Source organism: Danio rerio, chromosome 21, assembly GCF_049306965.1.
Source record: "Danio rerio strain Tuebingen ecotype United States chromosome 21, GRCz12tu, whole genome shotgun sequence".
Taxonomy (NCBI): domain Eukaryota; kingdom Metazoa; phylum Chordata; class Actinopteri; order Cypriniformes; family Danionidae; genus Danio; species Danio rerio.
Genome location: NC_133196.1, coordinates 23,218,427 through 23,239,982, shown reverse-complemented (window position 1 = coordinate 23,239,982; position 21,556 = coordinate 23,218,427). Strand labels below are relative to the sequence as shown.

Genomic DNA, 21,556 nt, shown 5'->3' with positions numbered 1-21,556 from the left:
CCACAGACCGTCGTGGTTAAAAAGTGCGGAGAAGTTTGAGAAGACAAATCCTGCGTCTCCAGTTTTTTTTTCTGGAATATGAAGAAAAGAATGACCTGCTTGAAACATTTTTTCATTTTGGTCACAATGCGGTGCTTTGTTCAGGGTGAAACTGAGGCATTACGACCTGGAAAAAGTAAGTGACTCCATCAAACAATATTATATTGGTAAATGGGCATCACATCTCGATGCATCATTTTGACAACGATACGAATGTATTGAAAATGTGTGGTATATAATACAAAATATTTTTACAGCGTTTTTATTGTTTTTTATGACATTTCATGCAAATTGTCCTAGGACACCTAGGACAACTTCATTTACATATGTAAACAACGACATTTTTTGTAATAAGTCAACAAAAAATTTAGTAGCTTTTATCACTGTAGGGATACTAATGTTTTTAATTATTCCTTTGTAGGATAGACTTTATGTACAATAATAGTTCCCCTTTAAAATTATGTAAAATAAATTACATTTTATCAGTGTCATCAAGTGTCTCCCTTTTATTGCCAAGTTTGCTTTTGTTCGTATGTTTTTTTTTTTTTTTTTTTTGCTTTAATGGTAATTTTGTTTATTTATTTGTTTTTAACTTTTATATTTTAGTTATTAGCATAAAAAAAACTTAATAATTTGTATTATTGTTTGTGTTGCATGCTGTGTTAGATGTTTTTTGCACATTTAAAGAGAAGACGTACAGGCCAGGAGATAGTTGGCATCCCTATTTGGAACCCTTTGGATTCATGTTCTGCATGCGCTGTACTTGCACAGAAGTATGTATCCACATTTTACATTTAAATTTTTTTGGGTTATACTATGCCATAGTTATTTTAGTTAAATGATTCAGATGACCATTTGATTTTCTGAAACGGTGTGTACAAGTAAACCTTTAAACGTGCATGCAGGTACATGCTTGTGTCAGATTCCCATAGTTTGTTTAACACTTAAATGTTTCTGTTTATTTTTATGTGGATATATGTATAGCCTGGACTTGTGAAATGCAACAGCATCAAATGCCCTTCTCTGCGATGTGAAAATCCAGTCACAAACTCACAGCAGTGTTGCCCTCGGTGTGCAGGTAAAATTGATGTGCATGATTCTAGTGGATTTTTGATGTAAGTCACCCTCTCTAATGAATATTATGTATATTCCTATCATCAGATGAGCACAGAACTCCTGCAGGTTTGCGGGCACCCATTAAAACCTGTAGGTATAATGGAAGCATTTACCAAACGGGGGAAACTTTTGCAAACCATGAGCTATTCCCAACCCGTCAGTCGAACCAGTGTGTCATGTGTACTTGCTCTGTAAGTCTGTTTTTGTTTTTTGGCATTCAGGGTACATCTCTTACTGTACCTTAACACATGGTAGATCATTTCAAATGGTTCAAAACATCCTTTCAAGTTTTTATAATAGCATAAGATAGTCTTGTGAGATCAGGTGTAAATATGAAGTATTTGTTTAGCACAGACTTTAGAGCATATTGAATAGTCAAGGTCGAGAATTGTAGAGCAAGTTGTTTTGAATAAAAGAGTCTGCAATAAAGATTTAATGCAAATATAATGCATATAATTTAAATCAGTCAAGCAATCTGTGTAATAATGTTTCATGATCATAATTTTATTCACAATATATCAGTTCATGCATCATTTTAAAAAAAAATCTGTAGTTTCATATGCTTTTTTAACCTGATTTAGTATCAGTGTTTGACAAAATAACTAAACTTTTCCTTGTTTTGTCCAATATTCCCAACAATATTAAAGTTTTTGTATTGGTATCTTTGGTTACATGAAAACACAAAAATAATAAAATGTAAAAGAAATATTGGTATATTATACATTAGGAATTTTAAACATCTGTTGTGGAAAACATTATTTCTAGTGAAAAAATAATTCATCTTTAATAATAAAAGAGTACAGTCTCAGAAATAAAGGTAAAAGAGCTGTCACTGGGGTGACACCTCTTTAAAGAGTACACATTTGTACTTGAAGGGTCCAAATTGGTACCTCAAAAGTACACATTAGTACCTACAAATTTTCAGAGGAACACTTTTGTACTTTTTAGGTACTAATATGTACCCTTGAGGTATTAATATAGACCATTTAGGTACAAATTTGTACCTTTTGAAAAGGTACCACCCCAGTGACAGCTCGCGTACCTTTATTTCTGACAGTGTAAATTACTGTTCAATGAAAGGGATCTTTTGAGATCCTTCGGTAGTTAATTGATAGCATTATGTTTGTCAGATTTTAATCATGTCTACAATTTCTCATTCTTTGTCTATATACTTTTTTTCATTTTTTTTTTTTCATTTAAGAATGGAAATATTTTCTGTGCATTGAAATCCTGTCAACCTATCACATGCTCCTCACCAGTGCCAGTCCCGGATACTTGCTGCCTAGTGTGCAAAGGTGACTACAGTAAATTTGTGTTTACTTCTCTTAATATTCTTCATTTTTTTATAGACTTGTAGCTTATTTCAATAGAGTATAAATAAAACTATTTGTAACATAGGGTAAGCTGTATTACTTTTTAGTTGCACCTTGGCTTATATTGTGGCAGTGAACTAACATTGTCTGTTTTGAACAGAAAGTGCAATTGATATCAATTCAGCATTATTTGAAGATGGAGGACAACAACTAAACAGAGGAGCTGTATGTACATTATTTTCTTTTTATATATTCTTTTTATAAGTCTTTCTATACTATTATTCATTCATGCTACTCTCTCAACCTTTTCTGCATGTGACTTCTGTGTTTTAAATTATGGGTTGCACTTTCAGTTTGGTTCAACTTCCATTCAAAAGTACAGAAACACGTCCCATATGAAAATGTACTGTGTTAAAATACCATAGCAATTAATAGTAAAAACTATAGTGTTGGGGTGGCATGGTGCCTCAGTGGTTAGCACTGTTGCCTCACAGCAAGAAGGTCGCTGGTTTGAGTCCCGGCTGGACCAGTAGGCATTTCTGGTTTCCTCCAGGGTCTCCAGTTTCCCCCACAGTCCAAAGACATGCGCTATAGGTGAATTGAATAAACTAAATTGTCCATAGTGTATGAGTGTGTGTGTGAATGAGAGTGTATGGGTTTTTCCCAATACTGGGTTGTGGCTGGAAGGGCATCGTCTGTGTAAAACATATGCAGGAATAGTCGTTCATGAATGAATACTTTGAATGAATGAATACTTTAATATATGAATGAATACTTTAATGTAACTAACATTTTAACTAAAATGTACAAACTGTACTGTATAATATAACCGTATAATGGAAGTTACTCCCATAATTCACGCATCATGTTGTGTAGTAAAAAGGTGGATAATAGGATGATATTTGAACAAGTTCAGAGTTGCAACATTTGCTTTTATGTGTCCTGAATCACAAGAGGTCAATGCGAGTGTGTATGGGTGTATTGTTATCGTGTAATCAGCATTACTATATTAGTATACTATTATAATACTATAAAGGTATACTATAGTATTTTCCCATGGGATCATTTTAAATATTAAGATATTTGTGCTACAAATAATCCATACATAATTCATTGTGTTTAGTTCCTCCAGGACATTTTCTCTTTGCATTCCCTACAGTACATTAACATTCAACAAGTCAATAAAAATCCAGAAAAGTAAAGACTTAATTTAATTTAATTTAATTCTTTTTACCCCAAATTTAAGTCATTTCATAGTAATAAATTATAATAAATGGGTGATGCGGTGGCACAGTAGATAAAGCTGTCGCCTCACAGCAAGAAGGTCGCTGGTTCGAGCCTTGGCTGGGTCAGTTGGCGTTTCTGTGTGGAGTTTGCTTGTTCTCCCTGCGTTCGCGTGGGTTTCCTTCGGGTGCTCCGGTTTCCCCCACAGTCCAAAGACATGCAGTACAGGTGAATTGGGTCGGCTAAATTGTCTGTAGTGTATGAGTGTGAATAAGTGTGTATGGATGTTTCCCAGAGATGGGTTGCAGCAGGAAAGGCATCCTCTGCGTAAATCATATGCTGGATAAGTTGGCGATTCGTTGGATTCATTCCACTATCGCGACCCTAGGTAAACAAAGGTACTGAGTCGAAAATAAAATAAATAAATGAATAATAATGATTATTGGATGGATAATATTGGATGGATTAATTGTGGGGAGAATTATGTCAATGCACTGTCCCTTGTTTAACCCTTCACTTACTTTTTTACTGTATAACGGAAGTTACTCCCATAATTCACTCATCATGGGCTGTAGTAAAAAGGTGGATAATAGGAAAACATATGAACAAGTCCAAAGTTACAACATTTGCTTTTATGTGTCCTGAATCACAAGAGGCATTCGGTGGATCAGTGTGCAGCAGATCAGGTCAGGGGTCGCTCTGTTAGGGCCACACCATCAACACTACGGGGGTCTCCCAGAGGTCTCAACCTACAGACATTACACCTCAAAGGAGCTTCCGAAACCACTGTTAAAATCCTTCTACAGCGCAAACATCAGAGAGGTACAGTTTAGTGCACCACTGCATGGAAATGCCAGAAAATGCTTGTCAAAACCTATTGAAGTCACATCCTGTAAAAGTAATGTACGGTTTCTGACTTTGTCTAAGCTTGTGTGTACAGTGGTAAGACCTATTCTCATGGTGACGTCTGGCATCCGGTGCTGGGGAAGATTTTGGAGTGCATTTTGTGCACATGCAGGGACGGCTTTCAAGAATGCAAGAGAGTCACGTGCCCCAACCAGTATCCGTGCCAACATCCCATAAAGATAGAGGGGAAATGCTGTAAGATATGTCCAGGTAAGCATATCAAATTATGCTATGATGAGTGTTTTCATGGTACAAATAGTCTATAAATGCTTACTTTTTTGCAATGATGGACAAATGTTTTTCATTTGTTTTTTCTATAGGGATTTTAAAAATGTGTGTATTTTTTAAGTTTTAAAATTGTCAAAAATTAGGAGGGGTAGAGGCCCTTACTTTGACTTTAGCAGATGTGCTGGACATTACACTTACCTCACAGGACATTAAATAAGTCTCCCACAGGACATCATTAGTTTCGCACATTACTCTGCTGAGATCTTGAGCTCTTCTTCAGTCTCTTCCACAGTTCACTGGCTGTATGATATTGTCACCTTGGATTTTCCAGAGATTTTCAGTCAGGTTAAGATCAGGACACTTGGCTGCCATTTTATTTTTCAATGTTTTCAGCTTTACCTGTTTTGCTATGACACAGCTAAGGCATTGTGCTGCATAAAAAAATTCTGGTAGGTTGGGCACAAGGAAGGGACCGCATGTTGTTCACACATTGAAACACTTTTATGCAGAGATCTTTTACATGGTTCAGCGCTGAACTTGCAAGTAATCCTAGCTGCAGTGTTGAACTGATGGTCCATTGAGATTCTCAATATTTTTCTGTCCTATCATGGGTTAGTCTTTCATTGATGACCAACATGTTTAAGGGAATTGAGATTACAGATGTATTATTGCCTATTAAACCTGTCCAATTTAGATCGTTCAGCAAGGCCAGCAAACGAGTATCTGCTATTTTGACTCTGTCAGATAATAATGACTGATCATCTATGATGACTAATAGAAAACTGTTTAGTCAATTATATTGAATGGCAATCGGAAACAACGCTCCCCATTTGCTCCTCTTGATCACAATATTTGTGAAATAGTACACACTATTGTTTATTTTGTACAATATTTATTAACAATATACAATTATATTGATGACGATGTCCGAGAAGACGTTCTTAACATTAACATATGTCGTAACCAAATATGGTTTGCCTAGATTGTGTGTGCTAGATTGTGTGTGCCTGAAACATGTGTGGTTCTGCGGGTCTGCAGCTGGATATTATTGGAGTGTATGGGTGTTTCCCAGTGCTGGGATGTGGCTGGAATTTCATCCACTGCGTAAAACATATAGCGGAGTTATTAGTGGTTCCACTGTGGTAACCCCTAATGAATCTGGGACTAAACTGGAGGATAGTGAAGAGTTAGAGTCAGAACATTACATCTATTCAAGTAGGTTTTATTAAAAGCCAGTAAATCAGATATGCTAATTGTAAGAAAGCACGATTTCGTTGACAAGTTTTTAGGCCATAGCCACTGTATGATCACTCTTCTATCTTCTACCAGTTTTCGGTTATCATATAGTAATTATCTTAAAATGTGAGCAAAAATCAGCTGTTTTGTCATCACCTTAAAGGGGTCACACAAGAACCATCGCTTCACTTTACACTATAGAGAATCATTCAAACACTAGCTCTAAAGTGACGTTGGTGAATTAGTAACGGCTTCTTCTGTTCTGATGTTAGCTGCAGATGTGAATGAATGGTGGAAGAAAGTAGTTCCTAATACAAAAGGGTTTTAGACCCGTGTTTGATTTTCTTTTTTATATACAAGATTGTGCCATCGAACTGTTGTATAAACACAATATCACACTCGTAGCAGCGTTGGCACACCTCCCACCAGTGCTGATATGCAGCCATTACGCACTGCTACTTGTGTGATATTGCTCATATATATATATATATATATATATATATATATATATATATATATATATATATATATATATATATATATATCTTCATTCATGTTGGCTCAGTCCCTTGATTAATCCGGGGTCGCCACAGCGAAATGAACCGCCAACTTATCCAGCAAGTTTTTACGCAGCGGATGCCCTTCCAGCCGCAACCCACCTCTGGGAAACATCCACACACACATTTACACACTTTGGAGAATTTAGCCTACCCAATTCACCTGTACCGCATGTTATTGGACTGTGGGGGAAACCGGACCACCCGGAGGAAACCCAAACGAAGGCAGGGAGAACATGCAAACTCCACACAGAAACTCCAACTGAGCCGAGGTTCGAACCAGCGACCTTCTTGCTGTGAGGCGACAGCACTACCTACTTCGCCACTACCTCGCCATATATATATATATATATATATATATATATATATATATATATATATATATATATATATATATATATATATATATATATATATATATATATATATATATATATATATATATATATATATATATATATATATATATATATATATATATATATACCAAAAAGGGATTCCTTTTTTTTTAAATTGTGTTAAATATTGATGTCTGTATTTGCAACAAGTCCAGAGACTGTTGTGTACATCATGATTTTATATTTAAAAAATCTGTGATATGACTAAAAAGTGGTCATAAACAAGTATTTTCACAATTCAAATGAGTAGTGGCTTGGACCTTAAAGCAGTATGGCATTAACAATTGCAGTTTCAATACAATTCCACTTAACAAGCAGATACAATTGATTGATAGATAACTTTTAACTTCTGAATCCTGACAGTTGCAGTCTATAAATATAAGATAATAATACATTAAAACATTAGCATGTATTCAGATGAATGGGCATTACATAAAAAAGAAACAAACTGCAGACAAAGTCACTGATTATTTCATATTCATTTCCAGAGCTCAAACCAGAGAGCAACAAGTCGGAGTGCTACCTTGCTCAGGACAACAACAGTTTACTGGTGTATAAATTTGAACCCTCATCGGGTACACAGACTGAAGATAAAGTACGAATGATTGCCATCGAGAGACAAGGAGCCACAGAAGTAGAAGTACAAGTCTGGAAAACTGTTGAAGGTGAACAGAATAAATTGGATGTAAATCTGTAACTTGTACGTTTGTAATATTAAACACATCTGTCAGTCCTGGAACAACCAGTTGTTGCTGGAGTGTGAAAATAGAGAGAAGGATTCTCTTACTTTACTAGATAACTTCCAAATTGACTGACCTAGATATGCAATTTTTAAAACTTTGCCAACTTTCAGCTGCAAAAAAGCAAATGTATTTTAACTGTATGGAGTTGTTGTTTTTGTTTTAGTAAAATTTTATAGTATAAAACCGTCTTATCTTTACAGGCGTTTTGCATTTAATGGAGACAGGTGACGTTAAGAAGAAAGACCTTATAGAAAATCCAGAACAATACATACTACTGACCACTTTAGATGAAGGTATGGTGAATGTTTTTTTTTTTTTTGACTAAATTAATTTAGGCTAGAAAGTTCTAGTATATATTCAGATCTGTGATGGAAACTTTAGATTATTTATTTATTTAGTGAACAAACATTGTAAAAATACTCCTCTGCTTAAGTCAACCCCCAATAAGTTTTAAACGCCTCTGAAAACCGAGACTCTACCAGGGATGGTACTAAATATTTGAGAGTGTTTTCAGCTGCCAGGAAATAAGAGTAGGTAGAGCAGACTAAAGGAAATTGAACATGTATAACATGTAAATTAAAGAAAGGTTTTTGATTTCCTTTTTGCAAATATTCTGTCTAACTATTTCAGCAAGTCACTTTTAATATCAAGCCATCGTGCATTCTGTGAGTTTTGGCTGGGCTTTAACTTAAAGGCTGAAATGCCAGACAGACTGTTTCACAACACACGCTAAAGTGATTCATATGGATTTTGTCAGCCGTATTACAGGACTATTACTAAAATACTGGAAGTAGCAATTCAGATGCAAGTTTTAGTTTGAATGCACATGTTGCTTTGCTATAAAACAGGCCTCTGCATCTGACTTGTCCTTTCCTTTCTCTTTTTGCACTTCAGACACTTGGAGAAAGTTCAAAGAAGATGAGGACAAGCAGAAGGACTTGAGTAAGATTAGGAGCTGTGAAGACGGGATCAAGGAAGTGGTGAAGTACTTAAACCCTGAACAGCTGGACAGTCTTTGCACATCTTAGTCTCCTCTCCGCTTAAACACTGTGCCATCCCAGTCTGACACCCATTTTATTACTAGAAGAACACTCGCACTCTCACAATGTGCATGTAGTACAAAACCAGATGCTGGCAGCAGGTAGTCTAAAGATCTCCTTTATTACTATGAGTCAGTTTAGCACAACTCTTTATGAGTTTGACATCCTAGAATTCTTTCTGAGGCCTTTGTATTTTTTTTCTGAGAGCCTTGAGGTCAGTTATTTCTCTTGCACTGCTAAAAAATGCATGTTTGAGAAAGAAAGTGAGAAAATATATGCTATTTGGGCCAACCATGAAAGGATTTAAAAGCAATCATCATTAAAGCAAATGTTGTATGTAATTGTAGCACGTATCCGCTGTGTACATCAAAGGATGATTTACAGTAGAAGCTTATTGGCCCGGAATGCTTTTATAAAGTTGATGTAGGCCACTTATTCTCCACTGTGCTTAGTTAAATGCTATTCATATATGTAAGATTGATAAACTGAAAACAAATACACTATTTATTGTAAAGTCAAAGCAGCCAATTCCACCTGGTCATCAATAGAGTATTCTCTATGCAGAAAATGCTTCACATTGCAATGTTATGTTGCGTGTATATGGATCTGGTTATGTGTAACTTGTATGCACTTAAAATGATGAAAAATATATTGGGCTGATGTCCAGACTAAAGGGCATGCTATATTTTCTTTAATAGACTTTTATCGTTTTTGGTCTTATATTTATGTCACTTAAGTTATTATGGAAGGAAGCCAGTTTCTGACCTTTTTTTACTTTTTTTTTTTTTTTTTGGAATTTTCTCCCAGAATTAAAAAAAAAATTTTTGTTCTGAGCTTCTGAGTTTTGAGTTTAACATTTAACATAACATCTAACATTTTTCCCACTGTGGAATTAAAATAAAGGAAATTATAAACTGGGAACAATATATCCCAGATTATTTATATTAGAGGTTTATATCTTGCAATTCTGACTTTTTTCTCTAAGAATTGTGAATTTAAATGTTGTAATTCTGGCTTTTTTCTAGTGTACATTTCATAATTAACACAATAAAAAGGTATAACTATGATAATTTTATCAAGTGATTATAAAAATCATCACAACTTTTTATGTTTCAATTCTCAGTTTGAATTTATATATTGCAGTTCTGACTTTTTCTCATCTGGACTTTGGGATTAAGTAATTGCAAGTTAGAATCTTGTATTTCTTATTTATTTTCTATTCAACTTCTGTTTATATCTCACAAATGTTCATCTCTGAACTCTTAGTGTATATCAGAGGTGCCCAAGATTGGGACTGCGGACCAAAGTTGGTCCATGGTAAGCTTTTGTTTGGCCCGCCATCCCATCTAAAAAGAAATGCCTTTCACAGAGATCATCATTTTGAATTTAATGTACCTTTTTGTTACTTTGTTTGATTGAGGAGCTACAAAAAAGCCAACTAAAATTAAATGATTCATTGAAATGTTATAAATGAATCAGACTTGGGGCGTCACAGTTGTGCAGTGTGTAGCTCGATCGCCTTACAGCAAGAAAGTCGCTGATTCAAGCCCTGGCTCGGTCAGTTGGCATTTCTGTGTGGATTTTGCATGTTTTCTCTTTGTTTACATCAGTTTCCCCCACAGTCCAAAGACATGGGCTATAGCTGAATTGAGTAAGCAAAATTGGCTGTAGTGTATGTGTGTGAATGCAAGAGTGTATGAGTGTTTCCCAGTGTTGAGTTGCGGTTGGAAGGGCATGCACTGAGTAAAACATGTTGGATAAGTTGGGGGTTCCATTCTGCTGTTGCGACCCCTGATTAATAAAGGGACTAAGCCGAAAATAAAATGAATGTATGACTGAATGAATCAGACTATTAAAATGTAAATAATGTGACTTCACAGATACACAATGCACAAGACATCGCCGAGCAAAGGCAAAGACAGGAGCTAGAGATGCGCGGATGGGCTATTATTTCATCCGCAACCGCATGACGAAATTCATCATCCGTCCGCCATCCATCCGCACTAACATTTTTGACCAATTTTTAAAACCGCACCCGCCCGCCATCTGCTGACTGAGCTCTTTATTTGAATGGCTTATTCCTTTTTTTTATTAAATGAATGTTTCTTTATTAATCATTATATAATAGAGAATGACTTTAATGTAGACATGCAGTTAATCCAAACGTGCAAGTCATTAATTGACGATGCTTTGAAGTTACGCTAAAGATAGGAGGACGTGTCTTTTCACTTGATTCGATTCCTCGGTCCTTCAGTCTTTTCCTTGCGTCCTTCCCTCGTAACGTTATCCCGGTGGGGTGGAAACACGAGGAAAGAAAGCAAGGAAAGGTAACGAGGATGCACAAATAAGAAATGAGAAGCACCCGAGCTCTCAGAATATCAGCAGTGAACTCTGTCTCCAATCGGCGCACAGGGACAAAAATAAATAAATAGCCTAAATTAAACGCACTGTACTATACAACTTTTTTTTTTATTGTAGCCTAATAGAAAACGCATTGACACATCATTTCAACATGCTGCTATTTAGCCTACTAATAAATGCCTATTTCACTTTATTTTTTAGTAAATAGATAGAATAATAAGTCATTTACATTATAGCCTAATAATGTTTACATTTGTAGTTGTCCATAGCAACCCCAAAAACGTACCTGCTTGCCTTGCACATCTAATTAATGGGCACAGTTTTTTGACTATTTTTTATTTATTTATTTTTTGCTGTGGATGTTATTGAGCTTGTAGAAATCGGAAACAACACAGTTCTGCGACACAGATAAACCTTTATTGATATCTCTATCAGACAATACCTATTTTATATGCCAAAAGAAACAACAGGCAGTAAAAAAAAATATTAACATAAATATCTTAATGTAGGCATAGGCTATAGTCGCATGCTTTGGCAAACAGTTGAAAATTTTTTAATAAAAACGTCATATCGTGCCTAAACCTTCTAGGCTCAGTCACCCCCACAATTAGAAATTAAATTAGAAAAACAGATATGCCATCCCTCTTTGAGCGAACATAGTCTGACCAGGCTAAAGTGCATGTATGACAAGTGCCCCAATAACCCATAGATTTAGGATTATCCCCATTCCCCTCAAACTTGAAGCATAACGAAATACTACGCCATTAAAGTTGCGACAAAGAAATTCTGGCAAAATAACCTTAGCCTCGGAACGTAAAAGCGAGGCCAACATGTCTAGAATAGAATAGGCTAAACCAATGTGAACGTAAAATTATCAGCTGACCGAACTCAAAAGTTTATATTGAACATATGTGTAGCCTAAATAACATAGGCTAATTGGTTTAATATGCCTTAGGTCTAGTTCGATTTTTTTCTTGGCACAATGCAGGAATAAAATAGCATCTGTGTCAGGATTCAGACGGGAGCGCCTGCATAGCCACTATAATGCGCCCTGCTGCACTGAAGGAGCGCTCGCTCGCAGCACTTGTTGCTGAAATGCATAGAATTCTCTTGGAAAGGTGCTGTAGTCGTGGGAATGCCTGCCTTATTTCTCCCAAAAAGAAAGTAGATTTTGCTCTGAATATCCGTCTATACGGAAGTTTGTAGAGGAATACTTCTGTACACTTCATCCAGAATTAGTGTATCCAATTCCTCCTCCCATTCTGTGAAGTCAGTCCTAGGCTTTTTCGTTGGTGCGCCAGCTATGTATATAAAAACAGTACAACCGCCCGCCACCCGCCCGAATTTAATTAAAATATTATTTTTTCGTAACGTCATCCGCCCGATCCGCGGTTTATCCGCGGAGTCCGCGGCTATAACCGCCAACCGCGCATCTCTAACAGGAGCAGCTTGACTAGTGTATTCAGCATTGAACTCCACTGTGTTATAAATGGCATTGTTTATGTTTTTACCATAACAAGTTCATTATTAAAAATTAATTATACTACATCATTTAATGTTTTAAAGAAACATTTTCCAGTTTTTTTAAATAATTCACAAATAAATTAGAAAATTACCCATGGCAAATTTAATGTAATACAGTTTAATGGCCTGCAACTCTAATCAAGTTTACTTTTTGACACTTTACAAGAAAAAGCTTGATGCTTTTTCGCCATGCGCTTTAGACTCTGAACCTAGATTGTTAAAATAGAGCCCTCAGAATTTCTTACTGCATTTTTCCCCTCAAAATTGCAGTACATTTAACTTTACTCCCTTCTAAAGTTAATTAAATTTTTTTTATATATGGTTTACATTTCACAATTGCGAAAGAGAAAAAAGTCCAAATTTAAACAAACTATATATGAATATGATTTATTCATTTTCTTTTAATTCTGTGTCAGAAATGTCCTTCCATATGATGACCTCATTTGTCTGCAATAGTCAAATTCTTGCTAGAGCTAGGTAACAAACATCCATACTCCTCAGCGGGTCATTAGTTCACATGATCACTGATACCAGTGAGAATCTTGTCATAATGAGCAGCAGACATAATGGGAGGTTTACTTTGAACTGAAACTAACAATCCATTGTGCCATAAATGAGTAAACACCTGTTGCGGCACGTCATCATGCCAGACTCCTCACATCGTTTGTTCGTCAAGTCGTGTTAATCACAATGAACCGAGATGGGCCACCAAGCCCAGATTGGGGCAGTTCAGGGAGTTGTGACTAATATCCCCTTCTCTCTAGATCCCAAAAGCCCACTTTCCTCTTCGGTCACAATGAGTCATTGTACTGGCCGCACACAAAGTGCCAGACGGTGCTGCTCATCTCTCACTGAAGGCCTGACAAAATATTTTGAAACAGAAGCCCCTCAGTTGCAGACCTTAATAGTCACACAATGAAGCTGTGAATTATTTCCGCTGGCTGTTGGATCTAACAGTTTCTGGCAATTTGTTCTCTTTGAACAGCTTTGGAGGGAGACAAAGGGGATTTTACCGAGCGCTCCTATTTCATTTTCTCTCTTTGTGTATGTTAGTTTAAGGGGATGGTCGGACATCCCGCTTGATCCTGATCGTCGTTTTTACAAAGAAAGCCCTTTGTAATATGGAGAACGTTTGGATGCTGTGGTGATTTGATGAAGTCTGTAATAGTCTCTGCTCCTGGAGATCAGCACTTGTGAATTTGATTTTAACCATGGCTCTGTTGGCACCTTGACTTTTGGCCAGAGGTTTTGAATTCCCAATAAATGGCATTCAGCTATGCATGCTTAGTCTTGGCTCTGGCAATGTGAACAGCTGGGGGCAGTCACTGGGTATAAATCAGGTGAATGGGTCAGATCTCTGTGTGAGTTTTCCTGCTCAGCTTTGCTTCCCATTGTGAAAGTGTAAATGGACTTACTGTACGTTTTATTACTGTGATGCCCGGCAGCTATTTGAAAGATTTGTAACGCTTTCATTTTTTACATTCCACTCTTTTAATTATGGGTCGTCCAGCATCCTGGATGAAGTAAGATGATAAAACAAACCATTATGCAGTGGTGGACTGAGTATTGTAAAAGTGCAAATTATCATATGCATTTGATTATATTGCAAAACATGTGGCAGGTCCATACAGATTCCAAAGGCAGATACAAGACCAGGGCTTGGTTAATATGTGTGTGGACTTTGGGGGCTTTAAAATCACATAACCCAGCTAGCAAAATTCATGGCACTTGGGCAGTCCGCTCCTGTTTGCCAGATCTGGGCCACAATTAATCCATAGCAATATCATGTATCAGCCAGAATTGAACCAGATGAACCAGAGCTGACCCTATTCTGGGCCACAGTTTGCTTTTATTCTGGTCCAGATCCGGCCCACACCAGACACTTGCACATTAATTCTTATAATGGATTAAACATTGGTAAACATCAGTGAATTGTATTAATTTATCACAGGTTGTGCCTCACTTAATTGTGTTTGCTGTAATCAACAAACTTTTCAAGCAAAGTTCTTAAAAGTTACAGCAACCTAAAGGAAATTTTATATTAAAAGGTTCAGGGCTATGAGCCCAACTACAGCAAACACTTTTCTCCATGATGGTGGTCAACGTGTTTTACGATAACTGGGCCACATTTGCCATATCTTCTCTGGGCCGCTATAGGCTCACAGCCACATTAGCTAGAGCTAACTGTGCCAAATATTTGCCAAAAGAGGCCCACATTTGTTTTAGGATAGCTTGGTCCCATTTGTCATATCTTCTCTGAGCCACTGTAGGCTCAAATTTACATTAGCCATAGCTTACTGTGCCGAATATTCACCAAAAGTGGCCCACATATGTTTAAGGATAACTGGGTCACATTTACCATATCTTCTTTGGGCCACATTAGGCTCACAGCCGCGATAGCCAGAGCTTACTGTGCTAAGTATTTGCCAAAAGTGGCCCACATATGTCTTAACTATACCTGGGCCACATTTGTATTTACACGTGTAAGCCACTTTACTCACACGTGTAAGTGCAGATTACCCAGTTTACACTTAATTGACCATGCTACTGTTTTGCCAACATTTGTCCACTGTCATTTGGGCAAAATATATCATTTTTCACATGGGGAACATTAAGCTCACATTCAGATTACATTTTGCCATAAGTGCCAAATATTTGCCTTAAATGACCCATATATGAATTTTGACCCTTTGCCATTGTACAGATGGGCCTCTTTAGGCTCACATTCATTTTGTCTTGGCCGAAGGAATACCACCAGTGGCCCACATTTGTATGCTATCTTGGAATAGCAATGCTCTCTTACAATTTTAGCTAATATAACTGCCCTTATTTCCCTTTTTGGTATAAGATTGCAGAAGGATGTTTTTAAAAGATAAATGTACAGTTTTTCACCATCATCCTGATAATCCTTTTTAATCATTCGGCAAAACTACAGTTCGAATCGATGTAGGTAATCACCATCCTTACAGTTTAATTGAGTAAAAATACAGATACCATAATGAAATATATGTCTAATTAAAGTGTGCCACAAAATATGTTGTGATTGCTGCCAAGTAAAAAAGCTAATTATTAATATAACTCACTAAAAAACTCATTACAAAATAACAAAAAAGGCAATTTAACCCTTTAAGGTATTTTGGCCCATGCTTGCATTGATTAATATACTGACACAACTCTGATAAATATTATTAAGCAATTAAATAATAATGATAGCCTATGGATAAAGAGGTCAGGGGTCGCCACAGCGGAAGAATATGTTTTATGCAGCAGATGCCCTTTGAGCTGTAACCCAGTACTGGGAAACCCATATACTCTTATATTCGCACACCACTCATACAGCTTGGCCAATTTAGGTGAGTTCATTTCACCTAGCCTATGTCTTTTGACTGTGGGGGAACCAGAGCAGGGCCACACAGAAATGTCACCTGTTCAGCCAGGACTCAAACCAGCAACCTTCTTGCTGTGAGGTGACAGTGCTACCCACTAAGCCACCATGTTGCCATCATCAATATGTTAAAAGTATTTTTTTACCCTGATTTTTAGATGTCATTCAGTATAACAACCTAATAAATGATTTTGTTTAGAACAAACAATTTTTGGCCAAAGAATTAAAGAATCACAGTGAAGACCCCAAATACAGATCATAATACAGGTCATAATAAGTATGATGGCTCAGTCATGCTGAATGGAACATTCATTCCAATCATAGTGTTATATTTTATTTTACCAAAATAATTACACTTACAGTGACACTTACAGTGCTCAGCATAATTGAGTACACCCTATTTTAAAAATAAATATTTTATCCATTTCCAATGTATTTTGGTGCATTTAAACAAAACAGATTTAATAAACAGATATTTTAATTAAAATATTTTAGTCACCAAACATATTTAGAAATTAAAAGATAATACAAATAAATTCATGCAAAATATTACAAAAATATATGTAATAAATTACAACCTGCAAAATTTCAACTAAATGTTTAATTTTTTTTCTTTTCTTGATTTTTCCTCTTTTTCAATTTGTATTTAACATTTTTCTATAACATAAATTTGGGTGTACTAGTTTTTGGCCCGTTTTCGTAAGTTATTTTGTTAGATAAGCTCCAGATTTGGCTTCAGTACTGACTATTAAAAATATGAATTTAAAAGATTTGTGAGGGGTGTACTTAGCATGTATGCTGAGCACTGTAAATCATGTATCAGAGTTGGTGGTGATTGCTTCAGTTAGAATGAATATACAAAGGAACAACAACACGGAATACTATGCTTTTATTAATTGTAGTGGAGTCAAAAAATAGAATGTCATGTTTTGTGCTGAAATGTTAAAAAGTACATATACTGAAATATGTATATAAAAATATTACATAACTGTCCACCACTGAGAATACATAACGTTTCTGCCTCTGAACTGCTGCTCTGCTTGACGCCTGCAGATTCACAGTCTCTAAGCAACTGAAAGAGCAAGATTCAAAGGGAGCAAAACTGGGTTGTGGTAATTAACTCTGATAGATTGGTTAGCTTTCATAGATGATTAAGGTGTTCGTTTAACCTGTGAATTAATGTGCCATCCAACCTGCAAAAAAACCTGCACTGTTTTTTGAACTTGCTTTTTCTTTCTCTCTCTGCCTACTTGAGTTACCCCTGATCATTTCAGCCAGTGATCTGAATCATGCTAAGCAAGCGCTGAACAGCCTGTCATGAACAATCCAGTCATGGACCTGCCTTTGCTGATCCCTACTGTTTAAGGTGTATTAAGGAGAGTAATAACGTTACCTGGTCTGATGAGTCTTGATTTCTGGTGCGACATAGGGATGGTAGGGTCAGAATTTTGCAACAACAATGTGAATGCATGGATTTATCCTCCCTTGTATCAATGTTTCAGGCTGGTGGTGGTGGTGTAATGATGTGGGGGATATTTTCTTGGCACTTTGGGCCCATTTGTACCAATTGAGCATCATGTCAACGCCACAGCCTATCTGAGTATTGTTGCTGACCATGTCCATTCCTTTATGACCACAGTGTACTGATAGCTACTTCCAGTAGGATAACACACTTATTCATAAAGTGTGGATCATCTCAGACTGGTTTCATGAACATGACAATGTGTTCACTCTACTCAAATGGCCTCCACAGTCAACAGTTCTCTATCCAATAGAGCACCTTTGGGATGTGGTGGAATGGGAGATCGCATCATGGATGTGCAGCCGACAATTCTGAAGCAACTGCATGATGCTATCATGTCAATATGGACCAGACTCTCTGAGGAATATTTGCAGTATCTTGTTGAATCTATGCAAAGGATTAAGGCTGTTATGAAGGCAAAAGGGTGTCCAACCTTCTAGTAGTAAGGTGTACCTAATAAAGTGGCCAGGGAGTGTTAAAATTGCACAATTATGCTGTTTTGAAGATATTAGGCATCTTACGAAATTTACAACCACCCAAGGTCTTTTTCATCATATACATAGGTGCATTAGATTTTATTTTAGTATCTAAAATGATTAGAAGCTAGTGAACAAACTGCATTCTCTCCCACCTTCTATACCCAGCTGAGGTGCCCTTGAGCTAGACACCTAAACCCTAATTGCGCTCTTACTTGACACTCATGTGTTTGTTCACATGGATGGATCTAAAGTGAAGAAACAATTTAATTGTTGGTAAAACCATACTTAACGATATATTTCACTTACTCCAGTTGGACAGATAAGATTCACTCTGTTGTGGTTGATCAACAACTTGCAGCATGTTCAATGATTAGTTAGATTTATCAGGGATCGCCACAGCGGAATGAACCACCAACACCTCTATGATGCCAAGAATACAAGAGATACCCTTCCAGCCACAACTTGAAAATAATATGTTGAATAGAATTCTCTTAATTAGCAAACCAGTTTTTTTTGCCCACTTTGGAAAGTTGGAAGTGCTTTTGTTAGATAAACGTGTAGCGAGCATTCCACCCATGTGACTAATTAGCCGTCTCCATTATCCTTGCCTTGTTTACTGTTAGTTACTAGGTTATCAATACTCAGCCACACTAACAAGTGCACCTAAGTTGTATTCATTCATTCATTTTCTTTTCGGCTTAGTCCCTTTATTAATCTGGGGTGGCCACAGCGGAATGAACCACCAACTTATCCAGGATATGTTTTCTCCTCATCCACCACCAATGTGCAGCATCCACCTGGATGAAGCAACGGCAGCCATTTTTCACCAGACTGCACACGACACACCAGCTGATTGGTGGAGAGTGATGAAGCCAATTATGATATGGGGACATTTAGGAAGCCATGATGGACAGATTAGGCCTAGATGCCAGGGTTAAACCCCTATTGTTTTTCAAAGGACAACCTGGGATTTTTAATGAACACAGAGTCAGGACCTCGGTTTAACGTCTCATCCAAAAGATGGCTCTCGATAAGCAGTATAGAGTCCCCATTACTATACTGGGGCATTAGGACTCACATAGACCGCAGGTTGGGCGCCCTCTGCTGGCCTCACTAATACCACTTCTGGCAGCAACCTAGCTTTGCCATGTGGTCCTGACCACATCCAGGTACTGACCAGGCGCAGCCCTGCTTAGCTTCAGTAGGCGGCCATGTGAGAATTGCAGAGAGCAAGCTACCGGCATAGGTTTGTACGCGAAGTACAGCTGGAATTTCTTCTTTTTGGGAAACCTATTTGATTTTTGTCATCAATAACTAGAAGGGCTGCAAAGTGGCTCAGAGGTTAGCACTGTTGCCTCACAGCAAGAAGGTTGCTGGTTCTAGTTCCAGCATTTTATAAGTTAGCATTTCTGTATGGAGATGGCTTGTTTTCCCTGTGTTGGCGTGGGTTTCCTCTGGGTGCTCCGGTTTCCCCCACAGTCCAAAGACATGCGGTACAGGTGAATTGAATAATCTAAATTGCCCATAGCGTGTGTGTGTGTGTGTGTGTGTGTGTGTGTGTGTGTGTGTGTGTGTGTGTGTGTGTGAATGAATGTATATGGGTTTTTTCTTAATATTGGGTTGTGGCTGGAGGGGCATCAACTACGTAAAACATATGCTGGAATAGTTGGCGGTTCATTCCACTGTGGCAACCTCTGAAACAGAGACTAAGTCGAAGGAAAATGAATGAATAACTAAGAGATTGTTATACTCCGTATTCACTTACATTGTATAAAAAGAGCAGCTTGTATCCTGCTAAATAAATACATCGTTCAGGTTTCATAAAAAAGATAATGTCACAAATAAAAATAAAAACATGAATGAGCACAGAATGACAGAATGATTTTTTTTTTAAATGAACTTCTGCTTTATGATTATTCCTTTACAGAAAGTCTGCAAGCAGTGTCAATGCTAAACGCTCTGACAAAATTTGTGTCATGATTATAACTAAGATTTACTACAACAGTAAAAGCCATTAAACTGAATAAGCACAGACTGCATAGCCTTTGCCACGGGTAAACAGTAATTAAGCCACATCAAGCCATGATGGATGGGTGTCATATGGCTTCTTAACTAATGTGACACAATGATGAATGATGAGGTGAAGTGTTTTAGAGATAATCAGGGCTTGTTTTTATGCCAAATTTAGCACATGGGTAATGTTTTAACAGCATTTGTAAAGCAAACGCACATTCCATGTGCTAATCAGAATTTGCAAAGTACTATTTTTTTATTTGCTTGATTGCAACAAGTCCAGATGTGAGACACCCCACACCCTAAAAATAACCCAAAAGACATCAAATCCCAGAAATCTGATGCATGCTCTGCCTTTTCCAATCATGTTCTGCGTATTTTCCTGTTTTGACAAAGAACAGGGCTCCTTCAGCCAAATGCAGTTATATTATCCAGTCAGGCGAGTGTGTGTAAAAAATCTGCTTTCAATTAATAGGCAATGATTTATTCTTTAAGAGCTCTGCATGAGAACAGTAAGGGGGATTAGACAAATAAATCACTTTTGAAAGTTTGAGTTATTGCTGTTTGATGTATTTTGTTGGCGTTGATCTGCAAAGCGAGACTCTCTCATGCCCGCGAGGTCTGCCCGAACATGAAAGACTTCTTCAGAGATGCAAATTCTCTCTATTAATTGTTGTACATTTTAATAAACTTTTATGAGGGTCTGTAAAAAAATCAAAAGGGCCTAAAAAAGACAAACATCTTGACTGCTTTAAGTGGCTATACAGTGGAGATCAAATGAACACGAGAAAAAACATATTCGGCATCGTTCTATACCATGCATGGACAAAATGCAAATATAGTAAAAATAGGGAACTCCAGCAACACTTGAAATAAAAGGAGAAATTTTAATGAAATAAAATAAAAGCCAATGCGTTTTAGCTTAAAAGCCTCCCTCTGATCACAAAAACACATCACATACAAACATTTCCAAAGGCTTTAAATATACATCTGCATCTTACAACATCTAATTACAGATGTTTAACATTCCAGAACAGAGTTTAGTGAAATAAACAAGCCAAAACCGTTTAAGACACTGATAAAAATTTAAGATAAGCGATGTAAGCAGCACAAAAACAGATTACAACTAAAATTTCTGAAGGTTACAGTAAGTGTAGACGCCCTTCATTAGTATCTATTCTATACCTATATATATATATATATATATATATATCTAGTCTCTTACAGGCATGACTAGTCTCTCATGCATGGAACATCTCTATTCTCTTACAGGACATCATATCTGATATTATCTTAATAACAAAAAAGACAAGCAAAATGACACATTTTGACAGCAATAAACAAAGCATTTGCTCATAGAGGTATAAATATTTTTGCAGAGGCTCAGTAATTCACCATCATCATGTTGACATGAGGTACTGTAATTAACTCTCTATGGCATGAATTTTAGTTTTAAAAGGGAACAATTATTT

General features: G+C 36.8%; 2 protein-coding genes across 3 annotated transcripts in view; one reads left to right on the top strand and one right to left on the bottom strand.

The window, feature by feature from the left end:
* The window catches only part of neu3.1 (sialidase 3 (membrane sialidase), tandem duplicate 1), a 150,523-nt gene that overhangs the window by 15,095 nt on the left and 113,872 nt on the right, over nucleotides 1-21,556 (bottom strand). The window lies entirely within an intron of this gene.
* chrdl2 (chordin-like 2) lies at nucleotides 3-9,476 on the top strand. Of its 2 annotated transcripts, none has more exons than XR_012396568.1 (11): nucleotides 3-175; nucleotides 706-812; nucleotides 1,024-1,117; nucleotides 1,201-1,346; nucleotides 2,357-2,450; nucleotides 2,629-2,693; nucleotides 4,346-4,514; nucleotides 4,633-4,808; nucleotides 7,506-7,682; nucleotides 7,961-8,053; nucleotides 8,655-9,475. XR_012396568.1 is itself a non-coding variant. In NM_001130959.2 (11 exons), exons 1-11 carry the CDS (start codon nucleotides 79-81, stop codon nucleotides 8,786-8,788), a joined length of 1,365 nt encoding a protein of 454 aa, NP_001124431.1. In that variant the 5' UTR covers nucleotides 18-78; the 3' UTR covers nucleotides 8,789-9,476. The 2 variants fall into 2 exon arrangements, 1 of the variants encoding a protein (NP_001124431.1); NM_001130959.2 differs by having other exon boundaries at nucleotides 18-175; nucleotides 4,620-4,808; nucleotides 8,655-9,476.

Bases quoted from the DNA above. Each gene is read 5' to 3' on its own strand.
- chrdl2 (NM_001130959.2), top strand. From the start codon at position 79: ATGAAGAAAAGAATGACCTGCTTGAAACATTTTTTCATTTTGGTCACA. The intron at 4,515-4,619 runs GTACAGTTTAGT...ACTTTGTCTAAG, and splicing joins ACAGCGCAAACATCAGAGAG to CTTGTGTGTACAGTGGTAAG. The intron at 4,809-7,505 runs GTAAGCATATCA...ATTCATTTCCAG, and splicing joins ATGCTGTAAGATATGTCCAG to AGCTCAAACCAGAGAGCAAC.